We start from the raw sequence: 27,807 nt of genomic DNA on the forward strand, positions 1-27,807 counted from the left end.
TACTCTGAGGCAGCATGCTTGCTTGGCAGGCCACTGAACAGCCATTTTAGAGCTGCTTTTACCTGCTACTGACCTCAGCTTGGTTTACACTTAGGTAAGCTGTGATTAAATAAGAAACATTACCACTTGCAAATATTTAGAGACTATAAAGGCTCTAATGAGGAGTAATGGGATGAAATATAGGAAAGTGAAATCTTAGGATGAATAATAGAGTGGCAAAAAATCCTTCCTCACCATGCAACTCCTGCAGAATTTTTCTCCTGGGGGAGGAATGAAAGTTTCCTTGTTTGGGATGTTAGAAACTGAAGTGAACAAAGCAGCATACAGTATTTTTTTAGAACAATCCTGCATTGTCAGGGATGAGACTAGGTGACTTAATGGGTTTTCCTGTATTTGTTTCTTCTGTTTCCATTTCCTATGTTGTGAGCCATCCTCACCCAATATAATATTTTGAAATGGAACAGGTTTGGGAGGGGTGGGGAGAAGGAGGGGAAAACCAAGCAGACAGTTCATTTATCCATTCTGACCTTTCAGTGTTTTTGTGTCACTTGGAGCTTATTTCCATAGTTCACAAAATCTTGTGTCATTGTCCCAACTTGTAAAGGCATAGAACAGGTTTGGGAAACAGAGCATTGCTCTTTCACTATATATTCACTTTTTTTGATCTTCCGACGTTTGAATAAATATATGTTACCTTGTCTAAGTGTGCATCGTTCTTCTGGATGTTTGCCACAGCATAAATTGCAGGCTCAAGGAACACAACAAGTTACGTTTTCATTTAAAAGTCTCTACTGTAGTCTCTACTGTTCTCAGCAGATTTGGACCTAATATTTCCCTTACCTTTTTCTGTTTGTTGTTTCTATATTTAAAATTTCTGTATTAAGCATGGGGGCAAAGTTTGTGATGCTTTTAACCCTCCAATGTTTCCGTCACACATGCAACTTAATATTTTGTATGTCACTATATAAAAATCTTCAGTGTTTTGTACTCAAGATGTATATCATTAAGGTGAAGTTCATACTTGTCATGGGAAACATTTTTAAGCTTAGATTGCATGCCTTGATAGCTGACGGTCAACCTTTTTTTTAAATCTGTTCTCATGGTCAGTTCTCTCTTGCCTGCAAGTGCTACTTATAGCACTTAAAAAGTTTATTTTTTCTGTCATATGAATAATCTTAATTGCTTATGTTTTTTACTCTCGAATAGGAATATAATAATTTTCTTAGCAATATCTTATTCTGGAGAATTATGATAATTCATTTTCAGGTTCCTCTTCTATTCTGGGAAATGAAATAGAGACTTTTCTGTCCTGAATATTTTTAAAGCCCAATTGTGAAATTTAGTGCCATTTTTAACTCTACATGGACAGAAATGTACAGTTTATTTTTTATGGTTGACAACCTTGTTGCAGTCATCCATGCCCTTGTTGCTTTGAGCTTCAAACAATTACTATGTGATATAAATGTAACATCACCCTGAATATTAATTTGTAAGCCTAAACTGTTGCAGAATGGGAGGCCTGAATAATGAGAACAGTGTCTAAACTGGAGAATGTTTTACCAGTGTCTTATGGTCTGCACTGATTCCTGGTTAAGTTTTAGATGGAATAGATCGAATTGGTTCCAACTTATGAAGCCATAAATATTTTGGAACTTGTGAGTTTGAAAGGTCATCTTTCTTTTGGGGAAGTATAGCTATGGATGTGATCACTGACTCGGAGCTGCCAACAGGGTGCTTTCCATTATGGTCTTTTGACTACGTAATTCTCTGCCCCTGCTTGGTCTGAAGCAGACCAAACTTGACCTTCGGGGCATGCTGCACAGACCATCTGTTTTCCCAGCCTTGTTGGGAGGGTGGCAGCATAGGGGCGATGACATGGAATGAGGTATTGTCTTCCTGTTCCAAGTTTCCTAAGGTTTTCAGCTGATTTTTCTTGTATTGTACAACACTGTCTGTGAACTAAATTGATGGCAGGATGCCTAGACCTGTGGACAGACATCTTTTTATTTGTTCACAATCTAAATAAATAAAAATATCAGCTTAATTCCTGTCTCCAGTTCTTCTGGCTTGAGTGGAATTACACAAGAGATGGTCTTGGCTTGTGGTTCTTGGACATGTCTACAGATTAGCAATAGCTAGAATATTTAAAAATAACGGCATAAAACTAATGAATGCTTTTCAGTTGCTTCATTTTTGTGCTTTTATTGAGTTGTTTAAGAAACACATTTTGTCAGCATATAGGAAAACAACATTTTAAAGCAGGTTAAATATTTCTTCCACCTCTACCTTTTTATTTTCTTTTAAGGAAGAAGGGGAAAAAGATGTATATTCTTTCATCATGTACAGGAACTATGAAAACTTTTGAAATCACATGGTTTTTGACAAGTGTTTGGGTTTCAAAACATCTGTAGAAGGTTATGCAGCATACTGGTACCTGGTTTTTCACATGCTCAATGAGGTAATTAATCTGTATGCATCACTTCTTTGAGTCTGTCTTTATGCTTCAATGGTATTAGTAGTGAGCCTATTCCATTGGGGTGTAATATAGAATTACTATGCTGAAATTTTGTTTGTGGTGGGTCTTGCTCATTCACCTACAAAACACTAGATACCCATGAAAAGGTCAAATGTACAGAGATCTGGCATCCATTTCACAACTTGCAAGACATAGTCTCAGGCATATGTAATATATATAACTCATTGCCAGAAAGCCAAAAGGAAATGATTGCATTTGAGTACAATGCAATCTACAACAATAGTTTAGTGTGCATGAAATTAAAAACTGCTGGTCACACATACAGAATAAACAAGACAACAGTGTTTATTTTTACTGTAGCATTTTATGTAGACAAAGTCCTGCTCCTTCGTGTACCTAAACAGAGATTGATCAATCTCTCTCTGTCTCTCTCTCTTTCTCTGTTTAGGTACGCGAAGGAGCAGGACTTACATAATATAGCAACTTTTGGGGAATAGTGGATTTCCAGTATAAGACATGTAAAATGTTTTTATTGTGTTCCTTGAATATGCCAAATTTAATTAAAAATGATCTTAATCTTACATTGACAGCATATAACACCTTATTAATGAGAGAGAGCCACCTTTCACCCCTCCCCCCCCAACTTCTCCACCCCACTTGGTTTGGAAGCTGTGCTATTTCACCTGACATTTAAACACAAACACCAATTAACAGTGTACTGTTAAATGTCACTTCATGTCTGTACTGGTGCTGGAATGAAACTTGGTATAATTATTGATGGCATGACATAATCTGAGTTAATTTTGTTTAAATGTAGTGATTAGTAGTTTTGTAGGCTTTTTCGGAGCCATGGAAGTCTATAGCAGGCTTTTGTTTTGCTTCCATTTTCTGCTTAATTTAGAACATGAAAAACATGGCTGATGGGGGTGATGGTCACCATATTGGATAAATAGTGACCTACTCAAATTGGAATTTTGTGATTTTAATGGAAATTGCAAAAACCAGTGGTTTCTGTGAATACTGCAAAAAATTTAGTTTCCACAATTTTGCATGGACTAGCTGGGGAAAAAAAACTTACTAAAAATAAAATGCTGGCTCCCCTGTACAATGCAGCCCAGCCTCGCAGCCCGCTGGGGAGGAGAAGCTGCCAGCATACATGGTAGCAGCCAAGATGGTGGCTGCTCCCTCTGCTGCTGATTGGCTGAGAGGGCTGCCTTCATGCACCAGTCTGCGATAAGGGATTGGGCCACACAAGGGCAGCTCTCTTGGCCAATCAGCAGTGATGAGTTGGGGCCACTGGGGCTCCTCAACCAATCTTCGGCAGGGAGAGAGGGTGTTGCAAAAAGACCATGAAAATGGCTGGCGCCACAACTGGTCCACAAAATCACCTGTCTGCTGCCTCAATATGGGTAGGTCCCTAATTATATACTATTTTAATGATGGGAGCAGTAATCCAGGAAGTGGCAGACACATGTTCTATGCCTTTCTCAGCTTGCAGGGATTCAAATTCATATCTTGCAGTTCCCAAGAAAGTCTCTTGACTATCAGTAGAGCAATATCTTCCATGTCAAAAAAAACTTGGAAAGACCACTGCAGGCCAGAATAGTTTTAACACTATGGATTCCTCTTTGAAATCTCTGGATTTGTCTTGTGAATTATGTTTGCATACCTAATAGTGCTAACTGTGCATAGCGCCCTGTGGTACCCCTGAAAAGATCTCAAGGCATCCCTAGTTGAGAATCATTGGGTGCATCTACATGTGCCTATTCATGCGCAATAATAAGCTCTGGAGTTTATTGATGCTGGGTGCATATCTGCACGTGCGCCTGGAATTGCAGCGCATTGAGCAAGGGCGAAGCAGCCTCTGCTGGCAGGGTGTCACAGGGGTCAGTGTGCCAGCCCAGGCCTGTTCTTCCCGCACTGAGCATCCTGTGGAGGGGCTGGCTGGGGCACGAGAGTGCTTCAGCACAGGGCTAGCCCCCACACTGAAGCACCCTTGTGCTGCAGCCAACCCTATCAGTTGTCTACACGTGCACTGCTGGAAAGTGTGTGTGTTTGTTTGTTTGTTTTTACTCTGCAGCAGGATAATATGCGGAGTAAATTAGTTTACTCCAGCCTAATAGGGACACATATGTAGATGCTGAGACACTTGCTGCGCAGCTAATTAGTCTGCTGCACAGTAAACATCTCGTGTAGATGTATCCACTGGCATAACGAGTGTTGGGAACTGGGGCCAGGACTCCTCCATCCTCAAAAGATTTGCTTCTTCACTGGACTGGGGCCATACCACTTGGTTTGCTCATATATACAAGGAGGGCTGATTTAGGTGTCTGAGTTTAGGCATGGTTTCAGTCTGTGAATCCCAGTTTTGCATAGGTGCAAAACTCAAAGCTGTAGGGAGGTGCCCACATTTTGGGGAGAGTTGAGATTTCAGGCTCACTATTCCCTTCACTGTTTCATACTGGCTGGTTTAGGGGTCACCCCTCCACCCTCCAACCCTGTTGAGTGCTGTGAACTTAATAGGGAACTTAAGCATCTAACTTGGGTTTGTGAATTTAATTTCTGGAGCTGGACACCTAACTTCTAGGCATGGTGTCACCAACCGTCATCAAGTGGAGGTCCCTTTGTGAATCTCTCCCTAAGTGTTTTATTATTTACACATCTTTTTCACATTTGTGGTACCAATGAACTGTTGTGCATTGATATTCCTGAATACACGATATATGTTTGAAATTATGGAAAAATTGTATCAGTAAGCAGGACATCATTTCATAACTTGTACATGTGTGATGCTACCTGGTAAAATAATAACTTTTATTATTTAATTAATTAAGCTATTAATATATTGGATGTAGATAGATACAATTTGGCAACTCAAAGGATTTTATGTAATATGATTTGTAGTATCTACTACTTAATTTAAATGTTTGAAAGCTGTGTTCTGCTGGGACATCTTCCATTGTTTCCTGATAGGAAGATTAGGCATGGTAGATGTCTTTAGCACATTCCTGCCCTTGATGTGTTTATCATTTTATTTTCTTCCTTCAATAAGTAAGCATGGAATTCACAGCAGTGTCCTGCCTTTGGACTCTCTCCCCCATTTCTCTCACCTTCCTATTGGCTGCCTTTCATTTAAATGAAAAAAAAAGAATGAGCCTGTTTTAGACTAAACTGTTCCTGGCTGAAATGTCTTTTTCAACCTTGTGTAGCCCTGAGCATGGTGCAGGTGTGATACAAAATGATAAAAAGGAAGAGAAGGAAAAGGAGAAATGAAATGTGAAGGAAAGGGGTGGGCAGAGCTTAGGAAGAAGAAGAAATGCCCATGCAGAGATACAGAGCAGGAACTGCAACTTAAAAATGTATTCTAAATCCTGCATTTTGCCTGCAGGATGCAGTAGCTTCTAAACAGGCCCTACAGCCTATATCCCAAGATTCTTCAAGTGCTGTATTTTTAATAGTGTGTTCAATGCAGCTACAAGGGCACAGAACTGCCTTCAAAGGTGGATTTACTTCTGAGGTAGGGCTTTCTCATTTCCTCAACAGTTGCTGTAAGAAAGCAAATGTCTGCAGCTTGCAAGCAACTAATTATTCTTCTTCAGTAGAGCACAATTCCCTGGACCACAAAACACATTTTGGATGCAAAATGCCCTGTACATCGCTAGCATGACTTCCCTAGTGGGGTGGTCACTAATGCATCCTCAGAATACAAGACATTCCCGTGGTGAGGGGCAGGACCACCAGCCCGCTTGGCCAATCACTGGTGAGGGACAGGGCTGCCACCTACTCAACCAGTAAGTGGGGGGTGAGGCCACTGGGCCTGTTGGCCAATCAGCAGCAAGGGGCAGGGCCACCACAAAAGACACATCAGTCTATGATGAATGTGTGGCACCACGTGAAATGAGGGAAGGCTAGTGCTAGGATCAGCAGCAAGTTTGTGAGCCTCTGCAGTTCAGCTAACAAGGTGCTTGCCTCGCTCCTCCTGCATCACGGTTTCACACATCCCACAGCTCTGCCATTCTTTCCAGACAGTCCAGCCTTGAGAGCATGTGGCATGGTAGGTATGAGGCTCTAGCACCCCCTCCCACTGGGATCTGGTTTCACTCCTGCTTAGCTCCATGCTTGGGAACCATTGCACAGGGACCTCACCTCCCCCCATCAGCATTCAGCACAGACACTGGGCACCCAGGAATCTGCCCTGGCCACATTCTCATCAGAGCTGGGCTGAGTGGGGTCAGTGGGCATTGGATGCCTGTGGCAGTGCAGCCAGCTGCTGGCAGGACCTTCCCTTCCTTCCACAAGAGGCAGACAGGTTTGTCTCTTCCAAAGGAAAAATAATGGCTTAATGAGCTGGCCCAGCTACCCAGGAGCCTGGAGGCCCTTCTGCCCAGACCAACCCCTCCGCACAGGACAGAATGCCACAGGGACTCATCAGGGTGTGAAGATAGTGAAAAGAGCCTCTTCTCAGTCTCACCATCATCCCAGCAGATACAAATGCAGCGCTTCCCCTGCCTGCTCTAAAGGCCATTACCTTGTGCCGAGGCAGCGCAGGGGGGTACATGTGCAGAATAACTGCCTGGCCCTGGCAGCTCAACTACCCTGGGGCCTGGACCCAGCCACACACACACCAAGCCCAGGGTCATGGAGCTCAGGCATGCAGCAGTGTCTTGGTTCTCGCTGTGTCTGCACATGCACAGCAGCCACGGCTCCTCACACAGGCACAAAGGCACCTCCCTCCCTCCTTCCCTTCCTGGCTGGCTTGGAGCCCTGCTTCTCCTGGCTGTGCACTGCCATACCTCTATGCACAGCCAATAGAATCATGAGGACAAATTACTGACATGCATTTCTACCAGTGAGTTGAAAAACAGGACTTCTGCAATCCCGTCCTCATTCAGGAACAGACAGGAGATAAAGGGTTTAAAAATGGTATGGTCTGGTATAAAACAGGATCAATGGCCATCCTATTTCCTAGGGACATTTCTGTCTCTCCTCCACCCTTCAACATGCCCATAAAAGTTCCCTGCAACCTGTACCCTTTTAGTCAGGTCTCCAGTCCTTCCATCACTCACGATCACTGAGGTTAGATATTTAAAGTAAAGTAAAATGTTTCTGTGTGGGCCCTGGAAAAGTACCAACTTCCTGTTGCATATACTTCTAGGATTTGGACCTGGGCATCTCTGTGTGATCAGCTTATGGATTGTACTTTGCAAAACTTTTGCTGGTTAGTTAAAGTTGCAAAGAGATATGTGTACACACTAGGCATTATAGCTATATTTAAAAACTGGTGTTTACTTCTTACAGTAGGTAAATTTGTGGCAGCCTTTACAACCATTTCCATTTCTTTCCGTATTTACGTTTTTATAATTATTTTTAGTAAGTAAAAATAATACAACATTTCTACAGATGGCTGGGAATGAAAATTACAGTGAAAATAACATTCACTTCACACTCTTTTGCTAAGAAATATATTCTGGTAAGGCAACCAAAATCAAGAAAGAGGAAAGAGCAGAAAAATAAATTCAGTGTTTATGTTTTTAATATCTCAGTAAATTCAACAAAGGGGATATTAACTCTCCACATGCAATTTGTAAACTAGTTTGTACTTAATAAGAGAAGAGCCGTGAAGTGGTGTTCTTAGGATGACAATGGGTGTTTGAAAATGCTTATCAGATGTAGAAGCACACTTTGTTGAAAGCCAGTCTGAGATGGACTCTTAAATCTATGTAGAGGCCTTAATCATCTTGCAGGTCTAAATTTTGGATATGAAAACATACAAACACTCCAGGCAAAAAGAGTCCTGTTGCTATCCCATGAAGTCAATGTGGCTTCTTATGTGTTTAATTCTAAACAAACGTGTTTTGCTGAGTCAGCCCTAGAGTTCAGCACTACGCAAGGATCAAACCTTCACTTTTGTATAAGAGCAATATAGATAGATTAGAGATGGGACTTACAATTTGTCTTGGCTAGATAATGATTCACAAATTATTCATCCATCACCAAAAATATCACAGAAAAACTTAACTCGTTCTGTTCTTAATACTGGATGCCCCAAAATAGAGGATGATTGCCTTCTGTTGAGATGGGTGCATAGTGGGGCAGGTATTTAATTCTCTCCTGAATTACAAATGCAGTCATGGCAAAAGGTAAGAGTCACAGCTGACTAAAGTGTTCCTCTAATTTCACTAACATTTCAATGATAGTTTCCATTGTCACAGCATAATTGGAATCTGTTCACTTTGGATGTACGTTTTGCTTGGCTTGCCACACATTCTGCCCTTCCAGAGTTAAATCTTTTTTCCTATAACTACAGTTTCATTAGTTTGTGAGTTGAAATAACAAGGCTCAAAGTCAAGTTCAAGATTTTGATTTGAAGTGAAATATTATTAGAAATGTTACATAACTTTCCATCTATATAGGAGAATATGGGGGGAAATGTTAAAACTGCATTGATCAAACTGGCTACTTTTTGTGTGTGTGTTTTTTTTTTTTAAATGGAATTTTTAAAAAATAGCCAAAAATAATTGGCATTGCTTTATGTGTGAAGCTTCACACACAGTTCCATTTGTTTACAAGCCAAACGCACACTTCAGGCCATCAGAATATAATTAAACTAAAGTTTTGATATGGAAAAAAATTGTCATTTTCTCTGTGTCTGTGTGTTTCAAGCATCAAGTCATAGAGTATAATATTAAGGGAGCTATGCCTTAACTTGTATGAGATTTTTTTTCTTTCACTATGGCAGGCAATTGCTTTGAGATCTTGATGGCGACATCACTTGGCAAACATTTTGGACTGTGTTCAGTAAGTGACATCACACTCCTTTAGGGTTTTCCACATAAAACAAGTTCTCCAAAGAAAACACAAAAATTGAGACTTAATCTGAAATCTATTATTACATCCTCTAAGGCCTCATTAGGCACCTCAGTAAAACATATTTTTTTTTTCCAAGCAGATATTACCAAATGTTGCAGATGAGAAAAGTGCAACATTTTAGAGTTGTTTGAAAAAAGTGAGGGATACATGTGTGAGTTAATCAAACTTTTATTCTTTTTTTAACAAGTTGATTGACTTAGTTTGTCCCCTTGTGCAAATGTTCACCAAGTTTTGCATGTGTGTAGCTGATGTAACATTTTGCTACATTCGGTAACTTCAGTAATTTTGCTCCAGTTCTTGGACGATAAATTTCTTTTACATTTTGTTTTCACAGTGTAAATAGGAGTCTGCCCAACATGAGGTGGCTGGCTGATTTCATGGGTAGATCTCTGGGCCAGTTGCCATTTTCATGGTCTTATCAATCATGGTGCTGCACCCCCGCTCCCCCATGCCTTTTATTGCCTGGTGCCCCTGCCGCCCCAATGATTGGTGGGGAGGGCTGTCTGTCGTATGGCCCAACCCCTTGTTGCTGTTTGCCTGAGACGGCTGTCTGATTGATAGAGGGGGAAGGCCTGTATGACAAATAGCCCTGTTAACCAACCAATCAGTGGTGAGGTGCAGGAGCAGCAGCCAACTTGTGTGCTCACCTTTGTTCTTGCAGCCCCCTTCATGCTGGGCTGCATGGCCATAAGGATGAGGAACCAGAATTTTATTTTTAGTAAGCTTTTTGTTTCTGTTTTCCTTCAGATTTAGTGGAGAAGATCCTCCAGCCCACTGACCACTACCCTATGCTTCTGATCCATGTGGGCACCAATGACGTGGCTTAGAGCAGTTCAGCTGGGTCATGAAATACTACAGAGATTTGGGAGTGGGGCCAAAGGGTCTGGGGGCGCAGGTGGTGTTTTCTTCAATCCTTCCAGTCTTGGGCTACGGGCTGAGGAGGGAGAGGAAGATCCAGGTAGTAAACCAAAGACTGCGGCGCTGGTGTCATCGGGAAGGCTTTGACTTCCATAACCACAGTCTGCTCTTTGGTGAGAGAGGCAGCGAGCTGCTGGGAAGGGACGCCCTCCACCTCTCTCCGCTGGGGAGGAGGCTCTTCTCAGCCAGACTGGCTGACCTGCTCCACCAGGCTTTAAACTAAGCCCGCTGGGGGATGGGGGGATTACCGCCACTGCTGGCCCGCTGAGCAACCCTTGCAAAGCCAGCAGGCCAAGGCACTTAAGGGAACCTACCCCTGCCCCAGGCCTGGAATGAACTGTAGGCAAGGAAAGGCCCCCAATGGGACACTTGACTGCCTATACACAAATGCCAGGAGCTTATGGAGTAAACAGGAGGAACTTGTCCTCCTGCTAAACGCAAATAACTATGATGTAATAGGGATAACGGAGACCTGGTGGGACTCCACCCATGACTGGACTACGAGTATAGACGGCTATACCCTGTACGGGAGGGATCGAGTGGACAGAAGGGGCGGGGGTGTAGCTCTCTATGTCAAGGAAAGCTATTTGGCTCTGCAAGCAGACATTGGCACCCACGGTGGATGACTTGAGACTCTCTGGGTTAAAATCCATGGGGAACACATCACAGGAAATACTATGGTGGGAGTCTACTACAGACCCCCTACCCAAGTCCTTGACCAGGAGTTTGCCAGGGAATTGGCTGAGGCCGCATGCTCCTGGTGTACAGTTGTCATGGGAGACTTCAACTACCCAGACATCTCATGGGAGGAGTGCTCAGCCAAATCTGAGCTGTTGCAAAGCTTTCTCTTGCGCTTGGATGACGTCTGTCTGATCCAGGAAGTCTGGGCCGACGGGAGGTAAAATGCTGCTCAGCCTGGTACTGGCAACTGGGAATGACCTAATCGGCAACATAACGATTGAAGGAAAGCTGGGTGACAGTGACCATGAGCTGATCACCTTCACCAACCCCCATAAAGTTGGCAAGTCAGTCAGTAATACAGAAGTCCTTGACTTCAGGAAAGCTGACTTTGACAAGCTAAGCAGGCTTGTCACTGAGGCCCTAAAGGGCCACAACCCAAAGGGGAAGCAAGGTCAGGAAAAGTGGTTGCTCCTCAAGGGAGCAATCCTGCATGCACAAGCTAAGACTATCCCATCTTGGAGGAAAGGCAGCAAAAGGGCACAGCAGCCCCATTTGCTTTCCAGGGAACTAGCAGACCTCCTGCATCTCAAAAGGAAGGCCTACAAAGCATGGAGGACTGGATCTGCCACCAAGGAGGAGTACTCTGCTGTGGTCCGGACCTGCAGAGAGCAAACCAGGAAAGCCAAGGCTGCGATGGAACTCCAGCTAGCTACAAATATCAAGGACAATAAAAAGTCCTTTTTTAGATATGTGGGGAGCCAGAGGAAAAGCAAAGGCAACATTGGACCCCTACTAAACCAGATGGAACAACTGACAACTGATGCCCATGAAAAAGCAAACTTATTAATGGGTACTTTACATCAGTTTTTCACCAGTCCCATGGGACGCCTCTGCCCATTGTGGGTCAGGGAGGCCCAAGTGAGGGAGATTCCCTGCCCTCCATCAAAGCTGACCTCGTGAAGTAACACCTTGACAGGCTGGATACCTTCAAGTCAGCCGGCTGTGACAGTTTACATCCAAGGGTACTCAAGGAGCTGGCAAGCATCATAGCTCAGCCCCTGGCATGGATCTTTGAGAACTCCTGGTGCTCTGGTGAAGTGCCCAAAGTTTGGAAGAAGGCCAATGTGGTGCCTATCTTCAAGAAAGGGAGGAAACTAGATCTGGCAAACTACAGGCCATCAGCCTGACCTCTATCCCAGGGAAGGTCTTGGGAAAGATTATCAAAGAGGCCATCTTTAACAGACTAGCTGACAGCAATATCCTGAGGGATAGCCAGCACGGGTTTGTTGCGGGTAGGTCTTGCTTGACCAATCTCATTTCGTTTTACAACCAGGTGACCTATCACCTGGACAAGGGGGGAAGAAATTGATGTCCTATATCTTGACTTCAAAAAAACCTTCGATTTAGTATCCCATGATCACCTCTTGGCAAAACTGGCTAACTGAGGCCTCAGCCTCACCATGATCTGCTGGTTGGGGAATTGGTTCCGTGGCAGGACCCAGAGGGTGGTGGTTAATGGAAGCTAATCGTCTTGGTGTGCAGTGACCAGTGGGGTCCCTCAAGGCTCTGTCCAAGGGCCTCTACTTCTTAACATCTTCATCAATGATATAGACATTGGTGTTAGAAGCAGGCTGGCCAAGTTCGCTGATGACACCAAAGTCTGGGGTAAAGCATTCACACCTGAGGACAGGCGAGTGATCCAGGCAGATCTTGACAGGCTCATGAAATGGGTGGATGAGAACCTGATGGTGTTCAACACCGAAAAATGCAAGCTTCTCCACCTTGGGAGGAAAAACCTGCATCATGCTTATAGGCTTGGCAGTGCTATGCTGGTTAGCACTACAGATGAAAGCAACTTGGGGGTCATGATTGACCACAAGATGAACATCAGCTTTCAGGGTGAAGCTGTGGCTAGTAAAGCAAACAAAACACTGGCTTGCATCCATAGATGCTTTTCAAGCAAATCCTGAAACGTCATTCTCCCATTGTATTCGGCCTTGGTGAGGCCACAGCTGGAGTACTGTGTCCAGTTTTGGGCTCCACAATTCAGAAAGGATGTGGAGGAGCTTGAGAGTGCAGAGGAGAGCCACACGCTTGATCAGATGTCAGGAAAACAGACCTTATGATGAGAGGTTGAGCCATAAGACTCTTCAGCCTGGAAAAACGCAAGCTCAGAGGTGATGTGGTGGCCAACCATAAGTTTATCGGGGTGCTTATCAGGATCTGGCGGAACGTCTGTTCACCAGAATGCCCCAAGGGATGACAAGTTTGAATGGTCACAAACTCCTCTGCGACCAATTCAGGCTGGACATAAGGAAGAACTACTTTACTGTCCAAGCCCCCAAGGTTTGGAATAGTCTGCTGCCAGAGGTGGTTCAACACCCACTTTGGATGCCTTCAAGACGCATTTGGATACTTATCTTGCTGGGGTCCTATGATCCCTGCTGACTTCCTGCCCCTGGGGCAGGGGGCTAGACTTGATGATTCTCCGGGGTCCCTTCCAGCCCAAATGTCTATGAAATCTATGAAGCTGGGATTGCCCAGTTTTGCGAAATCCATGCAGTCACAATTTGAGTAAGTCCCTAAATATAATGGTAAGAAATAAAGCTTATCAGTGCAAAAGGGAGCCTTTTCCCCCCCTTGTACCTTGAGTGCCCATGTCTATCTCCATCTGTATGCATTTATCTATAAGTGAGAATTTTTTGTTTCTGCTGTTATGTACATTAGATTTATTTTTAATCGCATTTCCATACATTTGGCTTTGTACTTCGTGGAAAGCAAGTGTGCTGTCTGCAATAGACATGAAGATGAGAGGTGCAGCAGGAAAGGTAAAAGTAAAAAGCATTGCTAAAGTATGTGAAACATGATGTTATACAGGCGAAGCGGAGGAAGAATTATCTAGGCATCGTGTGAGTTTAGAATAGGCTTGACATTCTCACACCCAAACATTTCCATCTGGAATCTGTTCCTAAGTAAAAGGAAATAGAGACAATATTCTCATATCTTCCCTGGTGAAGCTATCCAGGGAATAGGAAATGTTCCTCAGTTATTTCTTTTCCTGTTCATTTTGGGGATGTGTTCAGTTTAGTTGCTGAACAGAGGTGGCAACATTTAAAAAAAGATCTTTTAAAGGCAATAAATAACATCAAACTCATCTTTTGATGGTTGCTGTTATATCTTGATATTGAGTTTAGGCAGATCTGTTGATTTTTGTGTCACTTTTTTTTTTTTTAAAGAAGTTTTATTTATGCTTGTATACCATTGTGGGTATGAAGGAACTTAAGGGCTTCCTCTTCATTTTCTAAGTTCTCGATAACTTCCCCTCTGCCTTTTTTATCTACCTTCATCTCTTAATTTTCTTATTGCTTCTTTTTAGACTGCCTTTATATTTTCTGTTTAAACGGTCCCCTTTCCCCATTCTAGACTGTTTTCCTGGACACCTCAGTGTATACTGATCTCTTTGAAAAGGTGACCTTCTTCCTTACTGGGTTTAGCTTATAAGGTGCCTTTGGTGCTGTGCATTTGCTTTGTAGGATAATGTGCCTGCTCTCCTCTTACAGTGCAAGATGCTTGGGATAAGGATCTAGTAAACAACTGTTTTACATATTGCATCTACTGTACAGGGATGCATATGCTGTTGGTGAACATGTAAAAAAATTAGCAGAACTTTCTTGATACTTGAACGCTCAGAACTACTTTGTAGTTATGTTTTCTACTTTTCACCTTTTTCTTCTGCAATAAATCTAAAGATACTTAGAAGTCATTTTAAGTTTAGAACTTAGTAACCATAATAAATATCATGCAAGCTTACCTTTCTCGTTCTTGTTCCAGTAAATTGGTAAACTCATCACTTTTTTCCATATACTCTGTATGCTTTCTTTTCTCATCCTCCAGCTCATACAGAGTCTGTCTGTGTGATTTTTCTACCATTAGGAGTTGCTCCAGCATTCGTCTGTGAGTTTCTTTCTGTTTCTCAACAACTTTGTCAAGCTACGAAAGAAACAAAAATTTTTGCAATGCTGTGGAATTCTTATTTGCTTCAGTATGTTTGCTCTAATTATGCTTATTCATCTGTTTTTATTTCAGTTGTTATGGGTTTTCCAGATATGACAACAGATTTTCCAGTAGTGCAGGCGTAAGGCTTCACCTACTATAGCATAGATTTTATGAATTGGTGGTCAGATCTCATAGAATCACTCTGGAAAGTGTTATTTAATTCCACAACTTCTCTGCTGAGAATTTTAAATATAAGAAGGTTGTATTTTGTAGGACCCTTGAATATATTTTGTTCTGCAACTGGCTGTCTAGCAGCTATTAATTAACAATTATTATTCCCAGACTTACACTCATATAATTGATGATTCTGATAGAGAAACAGATGTCTTGGCAGAAGGTGTTATCCACATTAGGTCAAACTACTGGGTTTTTTGGGGGGGTGGTTTGGGGTTTTTTTGGAGGGAGGGGTTAAGCAAAAGTGGCCATCTCAATTTCAGTTCCACTTTGAAATAACAGTTAACACCCACATGGTGTTTTAAATTGAAAGCTCATTGCAAAGAGTAATAAAATAATTCTTGCAGCATCCTTTTTTTGAGGTAGGTACAGATGTCAAAAACTGATTTCCTCAAGGGCCTGTAGCAAATTTATGGTACAGCTAGGATTATTGCTACAATTTCTGTCTCTGCCTTGCCTTCATTCTGCCAGGCCTTTCTTCCTCTTTTTCTGAGAACATGTATATAGCTCATTTTTTATCACAGGGAAAATGACAGAACTGTCAGGAAAACTATGACTAACAATTGGGAGCATTTCTATTAAGCAACAGGGTTGTTTCCAAATAAATGCATTTTATTTTTAGAAATATAATCCTAAACATTCCACAGTTCTTAGTGTTTTTTTGTGTGCCTCTATTTGTGAATGCCACACCTTGAGACAACTTAAATGGGCCTATTTTCCAGAGGACATATGAATATATAGGACATGTGGGCCTGTTTTCCAGAGGACAGGAAGCATGTGCTTGCTGAAAATCATCATCTCCTTTTGAAGGTTTCTTAAACCAAGTGCCCAAAAACCATTAGCCTTTAAAACTTTAGGTCAGATTTTGATTTTCCTAAACTGCTTCAAACTATTGAGCAGCATTTGGCACCCAGTTTTTGGAACTGAATCTAGAAGCTTTTTCATAAAAATATGTCTGAATACATGGTATACTTCTTAATTCAGTATTTGACAAAGTTACTTGGGCATACTTGCACAAAGCTGGAAATAAAGGTTTTTAAAACCTTTATTTAAAACCAAAAACAGAAGATTTTTTTTTTTCCGTTTAAAGCCATTGATCTTGCTGAGGGGATAAAAGAAAGGATTGTAGACCCACCAGAGAACCCTGCAGGAATTGCAGAATCTTTGTCCTGCTGTTTTTTCATCTACTTCATCTCAGTGAATTATCTTTACTCCTATGCTGATTTGAACAGGCTAATTTCCTTTTTGAAAATGTGAAGTCTGCTGCATAAACCATGAAACAGTCTTTTTTTAAACTCGGTGATTCTTGGCTGGGATATTGCAGCACACTGAGGTGCCATGAGATCTTTTTAAGGGTGCTATGAAACATTATCACTGCTAGGTGTGTAAACATCATTGGATAAACCCAGAGATGTCAAATAAGATTCCTGGTATCAAAGATATTCTGACCTGTTTTAGTTTTTCTGAATTCTTAGCAACAGAATTCTTCTGTTTCTCTATTCTTATTCTCTAGATTTTGAAAGGGGTGCTGCTAAGTTTGGAAAAGTTGTAGAGGAGTGCCTAAGTTGTAGAGTGAGTCTAAGAAGGTTGAGGCCCAAAATTTTAACCACATTCAGTTTGTGTAGGTCAAAACTGCTTTGCAGCATTTTACTCTTGAAGAGTTCAGAAGTGGGTAAAGGAGGGAAAGCAGAGGCCAGTTTCAGCCTTCAGTTGTTATTTGATCTTTTTGCTGCTTTTCCCCCACAGAATGTCCCCTAAAAATGCTGGGGCCTCAAATTCTTTAGGCCATCGCACAAAACTTAAAACATCTAAAACCACATAGCTGTACTGATTGTCTTCCAGTAAAGCTTGTTCAACTTTCTTCTTTCTAAGGTAGATGATGGAAAATGTAGTGACGGTACATCTATCATTTTATCAATGCATGGGTCCTTATATGAAGAACTTCCTTTGTTCCACTCCCAGGCTTCTCAAAATCAGGAGCACTATCTCTCCTATACCTTACCTAGACTGTTTATAAATCGAGACCTACTTAATTTGCGGTTTTTGTGAACAACAGTGGTATCCACAATTGGCAGGAAATATTCCATAGGCCACAATTTCCCAATAAATATATAAAACATAAAAAAAATATATAAAAATAAAATATGCTGCTTTAGAATCTCTCAATCCTTACCATGATATTGAAACTAACACAGCAATCACTGCAGCTACTGTCACATGCTTGAGACTTACTGACTGTCTGTGGTGATGGCAGAGGCCTTGCCAGTCTGCAGCGAGGGGTGGGACTACCGAGAAATGCCCACTAAATTGGCCCTTCGTGCCATGAGCAAGCCGTGAAAATGGCTTCACCTTACCACAAGTTAAGCATTGTTATCCTTTGTGGGCGAAGATGACCGCATCCAGTGAGGGGTTGGGGAAAGGAGAGAGAAAAGAAATGGGAAAGAAACAGGGATGGAGAAAAGAGAAAAGGAGAAAAGTGAGAGAAAGGAGGAGGGTGGAGGCTAGGTCATGTGGGTACACAGGTAACTTATAAGCCCAATCTTTGCCTTGAACAATCTGCGGCAGCAGGGGCAGGAAATCGATGAGGATTGCATATGAGAGGTTTTCGTTTTCCTGGCTACGTGTTTCCTCATTTTTTCTGCCATGTGTTGCTGTTTGAAGGCCAGTGCTCCTTTCTGGATTGATGACCTCTAGGATGGACAGTCATGAGTGATTTGCTCCCATGACTCCAGGTCGACGCTAAAACTCTTTAAGGACCCCTGTAGGGTGTCCTTGTACTGTTCTGGATTGTCTGGACTTTGGAGCTTGCTTGGAGCCTGCACAGGTTGAAGATGTCAAAATAGTACTTGATTCCCATACCAAGGTCATCGCCTTGGAAGGCATCTGACAGCATGGCAGAGAGTACCATGTTGAAGAGGGTAGGTGCGAGCACACAGTCCTGTTTGACACCGTTTGTGACCAGAAAGGGGTCAGAGCATTTGCCATTCACAAGGACGCGTGCCATCATGCCATTGTGGAACTGTCAAACCATACTGATTATTTTTCAGGGCGTCCATACTTCTTCATGATTTCCCAGAGGCTTTCGTGGCTCACTGTGTTGAAGGCTTTGGTTAGGTCAGGGGCGGGCAATTATTTTGAGTGGAGGGCCGCTTACCAAGTTTTTGCAAGCTGTCAAGAGCTGCATGGGTAGCCCCACCCCTTGACAGGTTCCTCTCCCCCTGGTCACCATCTTGTGACCAGAAGTCCTGCCCCCTGACCTTTGCCACCAGAAGTCCTTTGCCTTTCCCCTGGAAGTACTCTTTTCAGCAAGGGGTTTTGCCATCTTGGAAACATAAAAATGCCTTTAACAGGCAGCCAGGAGCAGATAAATATTGTAAAAATTTTTTAGGGGTCCCACGGGCCAAACAGAATGGCCTGGCAGGCCAGATCTGGAACGTGGGCTGTATTTTACCCACCTGTGGGTTACGTCAATTAATGTGAGAACATTCTGTTTCTGGCACTTTTCTTGAAGCTGCCAGGCCGCAAACACCGCATCAGTGGTTCTGCATCTTTTTCTGAAGCCTTATTAGCTCTCAGGCAGTAGGTCACGTAGGTGGTTGGTCAGCTGGTTGAGGAGGATTCTTGCGAGTATCTTACCGATAGTTGAGAGGAGGGAGATCTCCCTGTGGTTGTCACATAGTTGGCAATTTCCCTTCCTCTTGTACAGGTGGATGATGGAGGGACTACCATGAATTCTTGAGGGACTACCTCCTGCACTCCCATACTGCAGGAGATCTTGGTTAGTTTCTTTGTGAGGTTGTGATCACCTGATTTGTAGACCTCGGCTGGAATCGTGTCAGCTGCAGGAGCTTTGCCACTAGACATTTGTTGTATGGCTTTTTGGACTTCTGCAGTTGTAGGCGGAGCTTCAAGCGAGGTATTGATGGCAGTTTGAGGCAGCTTGTATATGGCATCCATGTTGATGGAGGAGGTTCGATTGGGGACCGTGCTGAAGTATTCAGCCCATGTCTGGAGGATCTGGGCCTTGTCAGTTAGCAGACAGCAGAGGGGAGGATCCAAGGACCTGCAGACCATAAATGGCCTTTAGGGCATTGAAGAACTTCTTCTCATTGTTTCAGTCAGCATATGCTGGATCTCATCTGCTTTGTTCTTCAACCATGTGTCCTGCATCCCTCTCAACTTGCAATGAATGCTCTTCTGTATCGAGCTATAGGCATGTTGTGCTGATGTGAACTTATCATAGAGGTAGGCTCTTTGGAGATGTTGTTTCTCTTCCTACAACCATTGCATCTCCTCCTCATTTTCATTGAACCAGTCTTGGTGTCTGCGGATGCATGGCTTCAGGGTCTCAAGAGCTGCAGAGTGTATAGCTTTACAAAGCTGCTTCTAGCTGGCTTCAATGGAGCCAGACTAGAGCCATGTAGTGTGAAGCTGATCTTTCAGATGATTCACAAAAGACAGCCTGGTGCTGTTGTTCATTAGCCCAGCAATGTTGAGGTGCTTTGGTCCACTTCATCCTCGTGGATGCCATCTGGTTTGAATTGTCATCTTTAGTGGGGAGATGATGAGTTGATGATCAGTCCAGCATTCAGTGCCATACATTGCTTTGGTTACATGGACATTGTGTCTGTCCCTCCTTCAGACGGTGACACAGTTGATATAATGCCAGTGCTCAGAGCAAGGGTGCATCCACAATGTCTTTTTCTGGTTGGGGAGACAGAACACAGTGTTAATAACCAGGAGCTCATGTTCAGCAGATAGTCTGGACAGGAGAAGACCATTGCTATTGCAGCTTCTGATCCTGTGCTTCCCGATGACGCCAATCCCATGCTTGGCAGTCAGAGCCAGTCCTGGTGTTGAAGTTGCCAAGGAGGATAAGATGGTCAGATATCAGTACAGCGGTGATCAGAGTGGAGGTCTTTATAGAACTGGTTCTTGACTTTGTTGGAGTTGGTCATGGTAGGGGTGTATGCACTGTTGATAGTGGCACACTTTTTGCCAAGCAGGGGGAGCCTGAGCATCCTCAGTTGGTCATTCACTCCGTTGGGCAGGTGGGTGAGCTTCTTGACAAGGCTGTTTTATATAGCAAAGCGAACACCTGCTTCCTGTTTAGCTTCATTGCCACGACCACTCTAGAAGAATGTGCAACCAGATTTTCCTTCTGTGAGCTGCCCTTCGTTGGGTAGGTGGGTCTGCTGAGGGCAGTGATCTGGATGTTGTATCTGCCCAGTTTTCTCCTGATGAGAGCAGTTCTCTTTTCAGGTCTCTTGGTGTTTCTGTCAGTCAATGTACATACATTCCATGTGCCCAGCTTAAGAGGGATTGATTTCTTTCCTTTCTGACTGCTGTAGTAGGACCCTGCCAGCTGGCCAGGATCAGCTGATGCAGACAATGCTTGAGGCACCTTTTCTAGGCCCTTCCTCATTTTAGAAGGTGAGCAGTGTAGTCTTGAATAGACTGCTCAGTCACTCAGGGGGCTGCTGAGTTCTACTGCTGCTTGTGTCCAGTAGAAAGTGACCCAAAGCCCTTGGCCACCTGTGTGTGGGTTTATGGGTACAGCATCCAGTGTGTCCACATCTGCTGTTTTGTCACTGGCCTGTCACCACAGGGCTTGTGCTGGATGTGAGTTGCACAGGATTTAGAATTAAGTGAGGAAGAATTGCACAGCATTGGCCTCCCTCTCTTGTCTGAGCCAGTTGGTAACCAGTGGGAGGACAGCATCAAGGTGGCTGGAGATTGGCCCCGATGCAGTGGATGATCAGGATGTCTTTTGTGGCTTGTCCTGCTCTGTGTGATCCATGGTGCAGTGCTATACCACTATCATGGCTGTTGGACCATACAAGGGTCTCATCTGCCCAGTCAGCTGGAGTCAGACTTTGCATACAGGGTTAGGCATGTCCCTATCTCCTCAGAGGTCTAAGATTGACTGGGTACCCTTACCTGGTTTGGCCTGCATGTCAAGGCAGCTTACGCGGGTGTGGCTGGCCGCTGTAGCATGCAGACAGCTACTTGGACCCACAAGTGAGAGTTGAGTGCTGGTGAAGACCAAGAGAGGAAGGGTCACTCAAGCGAGTGCAACTTACTCTTTTTCTGGAGGTGCTATCTCTCCCAGACACCTGGCAAATTAAGTAGGTCCCCTTTTATAAGCATTCTCTGTTTTAAGTGCATCTCCTTGCCCTTCCTCTTTCTGATCACTGTTGATTTTTTTTTTCTTGTTGCTATCAGTATCCTATCACTGATACTGACAGTAATGAAAAAATCAGAAGCACTGGCTGGATTTAGTTCAAGATTTCGGTATTCTGAATAAGAGATTTGGTTTTCATGTGGGATTTCTTTAAATGTGTCTGCATGGCTTATTATTTTGGACACATCCCTTCCTCTCACTTCTAGGAAATCTGCTGGTGAAAGAAAGATCCCTGTCTAGCCATGATGCAAATAAATTCAAGTTCCCTTTCACCTAAGCTGAGAACAGGAAAAAGTTTAGTTCCACAAGTGCCTGTTTCAGCTCTTCTTTGATTTGGTAAAACACCCATATTATTACATTGGTTTGAATTTGTGCCTGATTAAGGGAAACATAAAATGGAACAGATCTTCCTTACTCTGCATTGTACAGCCACAGATGGAAGCCCTTTGACCAATACAATTGTGACTTCCTGGACTGGAGAAGTCTCTCTAGGTTTCAGATAAGAAAACATTTTACCTAATTCAGATATGTTTATTTTTCTGAGTAAATCAAAATCTCATCTTACAGTAGCTTTGGCTCCATTTTATCATAACTTACACAGATGTAGTAAACTGATTTAAAACTTCAGTCTGAAGTCCATATTTCCCTCCTCCCCACTTGCCCACTGACCTCTGTTGGCTCTGGTGCTTTCTACTGGTTTTCAGTGACAACCATTCTTTCTACGCGCATGTGATCTGAGATTGGTCTGACAGTTTATGACAAGGGCAATAGTGTTTTTTTAACTTCAGTTTGATAGTTTGAAGCAAGGGTGATATTGAGATTTTCTTCCTCTGTGAAGTTTATGTAGATCAGCTTATTTTGTAGAAGGTTAAAGTGGGGAATTGCTCTTAGAAAGTGTTGTTTACTGGCCAAAAATGTATTTAGAGAAGACTTACTGACTTATCAAGGGACTGAGAGTTCTTTCTGCATGAGGTACATCGGGGGGGGGGGGCAATAAAATGATAGACTGTCTACTGTGGCCTGCTTGCTTGCTAGCCAGAATATGAGATTTTTTTTTTTTTTTTTTTTTTTTTTAGTGACTGATTTCAGTAAATACACACTCAATAGTTTTTTCATGGGTTTCCCAACCATAGTATGTGGTGGAGCATCCCATTCAGCAGGTTCTCTTCTCTGAAAAATAATTTAACTCAATCAGATGGTAAATGGAAAACTCCGTAGCCTGGGGTCCATCCCATCCATGGGCCATTAGTTTGTGGTGTCCATTCTTCTCGCTGCTTTCTGCCTATAAACAGGTGTTGCTATAGCCCTTCTCATAAATGTATGTGACAAAGTGGTTGGAGGGTTGGGGAAGAGAAGAGATGTGGGCAGGATGGAGTTGAAAATAATCCTTTATTTACTGCAGAGTAAACAGAACCTGGTGGGAGGTAGGGAAGAAGAAAAATTAAACTCGTTTCTTTTCTTTTTTTAAAATGAGAAAATAGAAATATTTTAACTATTTCTGTTGTACAAAATGGGGAAATGGAAGAGCTTTTTTGAATTCCATCAAAATCTTTCCTTTTCCCCCCTGAAAATTCTGAAATATTTGTCCATTTCTTGAAGCAGGTGATCTACATTTCTCAGCTTCTGCATCTAATTGGCAAAAGTTTCATCTGCAGGTTGCTGAAGCCCATTGCAGAGTCATCCCACTGTCAGCTAAGAATCTTCTGACTAGCTTTCAGGCTTAAATGTTGGCTATAAACAAACATCCTCATTCCTTTGGTGTAGGAGTCAGAAACCCATGGCCTGTGGGTAGGATCCAGCTTGCAAAGGTGTTATCCAGCCTTCATTTTAGTAACAGTGTGCCAAACCCTGGCTGCTGCCGCAGCTGCCTGATCAATTCTACATTTTATTAAAGCTGCACTGATTCCCTGCTGCCGCTCCAGTCTCTGTAACTGTGTGGAGGGCCACTGTCTCACCTCTCCTAATCCAACCCCTCTTTACCATTGCCCCTGAATTAGGTGCCTCAGTTGTTCCTCACCAGTTTTTGGCAGCATGTTTTTCGGCAGAGACTGCATGAGGGGGCAAGAGAGCAGCCCTGTGCATGCAGCTGGGACACTTGGGGTAGTAGTACAAGATTGGTGGGCCTGTAGTGACAGCTGAGTTGTGAGGGTTGGCCCCCCACGAAGAAAAGATTGCCGACCGTTGCTTTGCTGTACTGAATAAGCACGTGTAAGTGGGCAGTGAGTCTTTCCTGAGGACCGTAGTGAGGCACTGTCATTGATGCAAGGGCAGGTTGGAGAACAGGCCCACAAGAGGTGATAGAAGACTGGATATTTTGGGGCATGTTTCTTCATGGACAGAGAAAAAGGGAGTTAAAGTGACTGTGCTCTATATCCATTGCTTTAAAAAAGGGTCATAGCATTCAGCTACTGATCACAGTTCCCAAAGAGAAGACCTACAGGTAGCTGAATTCATTCAGCCCAGCTGAGTGAGCAGTTACAGGGTGCTGCAAATCTGGGGACCTGTGTTGGGAGAGTTGTGGGATCTCACTACAATGCCAGCGTAAGAACTCTCCTGCAGCACTGCTCCTCACTTCACCCCCAGCTCACATGCTGCATCTGTACACCATGCTCCACTATACATTCCCCCAAAGAGCCCTGAGACAACTAATGAGCAGCCTCCTAAATGTCCTCTGCTGAAAACATGTTTATAAATCTTAATGAAATGATGCATTGTTTTGTTCTTTCTAGTCATGTGTTATTTTGGGGGTATTATTTTTTTTTGCTAGAACTAATAGTTGAACATGCACAATGGAAAATGAGAGAGGCTGCTTCTTATGTAACTCTGAGTAGTTTCACAAGCTAAAAATTCATTGGAATTTAATCATTTAAAAACAGTTTGCCACCCACTTGTATCTTAAGTCTAAACAGAATAGCATGCTGCATATCCGCTGTGTTACAGTTGGTCTCTCTCTCTCTCTCTCAACTGTTTTGTGTTTTGAGGCACTGGGCCAATGTAAAATCTGACTGAGCTTTTTTATATAAACCCAGTTTTCAGTGAAATATTGTTCCCATTAATAGTGCTATTGTGGTTGGGGTGTGTGTGCATATGTATAATTTTGGGTTTAAAATTAGAGGAGATTTGGGTCTTCCTGAATATGTATCAACTTTTTTTCCTCTCCTTTTCAACATACTTAGCCAAAATCATATTACACAATTGTCTGCTTGTCCCAACTGCTGGTCTACAACATTACTGTTACTTTCTGCTCCAGTGACTGTAATCCCCGGACACTTCAGATGCCCATCAGAGAAGGAAGGTAACCTGTGGGCAAATCTTGCAACATGCTACAAAGATGTCATTTAACATCCTTTGTTAAATAAGTGATAAGAATGCACCATGCTCCAGGCTGATGGCCATTTGGTATACAAAATGGATTAAAGCTGGAACAAGGCCAGAGAGGTCAAATTTAAGCCCACAGTCTGAAGATTGGGGAGGGGAGGGGCTCATAGCAGGTGACATGGTTGACAAATCTTAGTGTTAGGACTCTTTTAAAGCATCAAAAAGGGTGGGGGGAGGCAATAGCAAAATACTTGCTTTTTCAAACAGTGAGGCCCCAAACACTTCATCTATAATTAATCTATTTGATGAAGTGAGCTTCAGCCCACAAAAGCTTGTGCTGTCTCTATACAGGCAATCCCTGCTTAGCGCTCTTAATTGGTTCCTGAAAAATGGAGTGTTAAGAGAAACTGAAAGTATTTGACAACCCAAGATGGCAACTGCAGGTGTTTTTAATGACCCAAGATGGCAACTGCAAGCATTATAACAAAACTCGTTAAGCAATAAGTGAAATCAGGTATTGATTTAAAATGAGCATTGTAGCAAAATAGCGCCAACTGAAACAGCATTAAGCGGGGGTTGCCTGTATATCTTATTTAGTCAGTCTATAAAGGTGCATATCTACCTTGCCTTCTAATGTATTAGGATCCATGGAGGATCCGAAACTTAACATGGCTTTTTAGTTATTAAAATCAATAATGAGAGAACACTGATAATCTTCTTTTCCCCCTTCTCTTCCCACCTTTTTTTTTTAATGCCATTTTCAAAGATAAGGCTTCTTTTAGGTACCAACTAATCTGAAGCAAGTGTTGTTTATATCCATCCTCTAGCATGCAAGTAGGCAGACAAGGCTAGTAGGTGAACTGCTGAAGACAGATGTTAACAGCCTTGTTAAACATGCTATTGGAAAGCAGTCATATACTGGACTGATGAGGCGGATGCAGGAAATGGCACAGAACAGAATCTCCTTTAGGTAGTTCTCTTGCACTGAGAAGATGGTGAGGTGACAGGAGTGGAATTTTTGATGTTATAAACCAAGGGGAAAGTCCTTTCAGGCCTTTGTATGCAAAAACAAAATAAAATGACATTGTCTTTTTCTTTAAGGGGTGTAGATCATAGCTGTGTGTTGGTCTAAGGACATAGGCAGACAAGGTTCTTTGGGTAATGTTATCTTTTATTAGACCAACTCAAATAGTTGGAAAAGTTCTACTTTTCAAGCTTTCGGGTACAGATACCCTTCCTCTTTTCTGTTAAGGCCTTTTTCCTTTAAGGCCTTTTAAATATGAATGGGTTTATTACATATTAATGGCAACTGGTAAGAACAAACTTGTCTGACATTTCTGCAGAGAAATGACTTAAAAATAAATATGGCCTGATAAACTCATAGTTTATAAAAAAAAAATTGCTTCACATCCAAGTAAGACAGGTTTTTTGGATATACTTGAATCAGCATGAGCTTTGCAAAGAAGGAGAGTTGGCTGTTGTTCTGCACTCTGTTAAATGTCTTGGTCCCCATGAAATTAATCGCCTGAGTCCTGTTCCTAGTGAACTACCTGTCCAAGCAGGAAATGCTGCTGCAGCAGTTCATGAGGCAGTTTGCAGTTGTAAAGATGGGTAGGGTGAACCAGGAGGATCCTCAAACGTTTCAAGATGATGAGGAGGCCTAGTTCCCTGTCCCTTACCATGTCTTTGTAAATTCTTCCCAGTAGGGGGAAAGCAATGCATTATTCTTACTGTTGGGCAAAAAAAATGCGTTGCTTTGTTCCCCCTTGCCCCTTAATCGGATATAAATTTTAAGTCAGCACACATTTTAAAATTAATGCAAGTATCCGCCACTGAAAATTTTCTAGATTTTGGTTCATGTCACAACTCTCTCACAGTTGTCATTTTACTGGAGTGTTTTTATCCCAAGCCCAAGTATAGCAGAGATTTTGGAGGTCAGGGTGGAGGTACATTGCCAGAGCTTCAGAGAAGGGTTCACACAGCTCTTTCCCACAGTCTGGTTATAACAAGGGTTGCTTGTTCCACATTTTTCATAAACGTTTACCAAAAACAGAAGAAGAAGAAGAAAAACCCCATGAACACAAACTAAATTCATCGTTAAAACTCAAAATACAAAAATTATTGAAAATGTACTTCTGAGTTTGTCAGTATTTTGCTTTACTGAAAAGTGCTGAGTACCAGGGATCTTTGCACCATTTCTATCCTGGTTACTTCTACCTTTGTAATTGCAAAGTTCAGTGGTATTAGAAATCCTTTTTTTGCCATTAATGTTAGAAGGAAAATGGCTGTATAAATTTATACAAAATAGGAGACCAAACATATATTTTTAAACTTTTTTTTGGATTGCTCTTCAAATCATTCCCATTCAAAGTTCCTATGACATAATGCAACAGAGTTTTAAAATAAATTAACTTCTGCAATCAAATTTTATCTGTTTTAGATTACAGCCAGAGATTTTAACCTTTTGAGCCTCTCAAATGAGTCCTGCCCTTTTGCTGACATTATTTTCTGTGAACTGAACTCTGCATCCCTGCTTTCATTTCTGTTGAAAAGCCTGGAAAACACTTGGTCAAAGAATCTTATTCATGACACTTTTTAATTATAATGCTCTGTAATAAGCAATGTGCTAAGACTGCATTTTAAAGGGAAGGGGAAAATATTTGGTAGAAAACACATTCACATAAGAAGGTTTAAAAAAAATCTAAATGTTACATATGAGGGGGCACAGTTTAAATCCTGGTAAATGGTATTGAGAAAGAGTATGGCTTTTATTACTCCAAACTAAATATTCTTTAAGTATCAGCATATTACATTTGGGGCTCAATGGGGTTTCTAAGTGATAGAGTTTTGAATAAAAGGTAGAGATTCTGGATTTTACAGCTTCTTGTGTGCCCATCACTCTCTCATTGAATGAGTGGGGTGGGAACTTTGGGTGTCCACGCCAGGCTAAGCCCTAGGAGCCAGGTTAACTTGCAGGAAAACTGCAGTAAACTACAGGGGGTATCAGTTAAAACTGCTTGCATCAGCTATGACTTTGATTCTCCAAAAGGTAAATTGTTGCACTGAATGCTGTAAATGTTACACTGATTTTTTTTTTCAAAGCTCTGGGTAGATGTTAATAACCACTTAT

General features: G+C 42.4%; 2 protein-coding genes across 6 annotated transcripts in view; one reads left to right on the top strand and one right to left on the bottom strand.

Annotated features, from left to right (window-relative positions):
* The window catches only part of CMSS1 (cms1 ribosomal small subunit homolog), a 383,380-nt gene that overhangs the window by 104,776 nt on the left and 250,797 nt on the right, over positions 1-27,807 (top strand). The gene's annotated exons all lie outside the window — the stretch shown is intronic.
* Positions 1-27,807, bottom strand: part of FILIP1L (filamin A interacting protein 1 like) — a 324,599-nt gene that overhangs the window by 102,001 nt on the left and 194,791 nt on the right. For all 4 annotated transcript variants that reach the window (XM_090055823.1, XM_090055814.1, XM_090055796.1 and 1 more), the window contains one exon: positions 14,757-14,935. In XM_090055823.1, the coding sequence (XP_089911949.1) occupies positions 14,757-14,935 (179 nt within the window). The remainder of the gene's footprint in view (positions 1-14,756; positions 14,936-27,807) is intronic.

This window comes from Crocodylus siamensis, chromosome 1 (genome assembly GCF_052110815.1).
Source record: "Crocodylus siamensis isolate JL-2025a chromosome 1, ASM5211081v1, whole genome shotgun sequence".
Lineage (NCBI taxonomy): Eukaryota > Metazoa > Chordata > Crocodylia > Crocodylidae > Crocodylus > Crocodylus siamensis.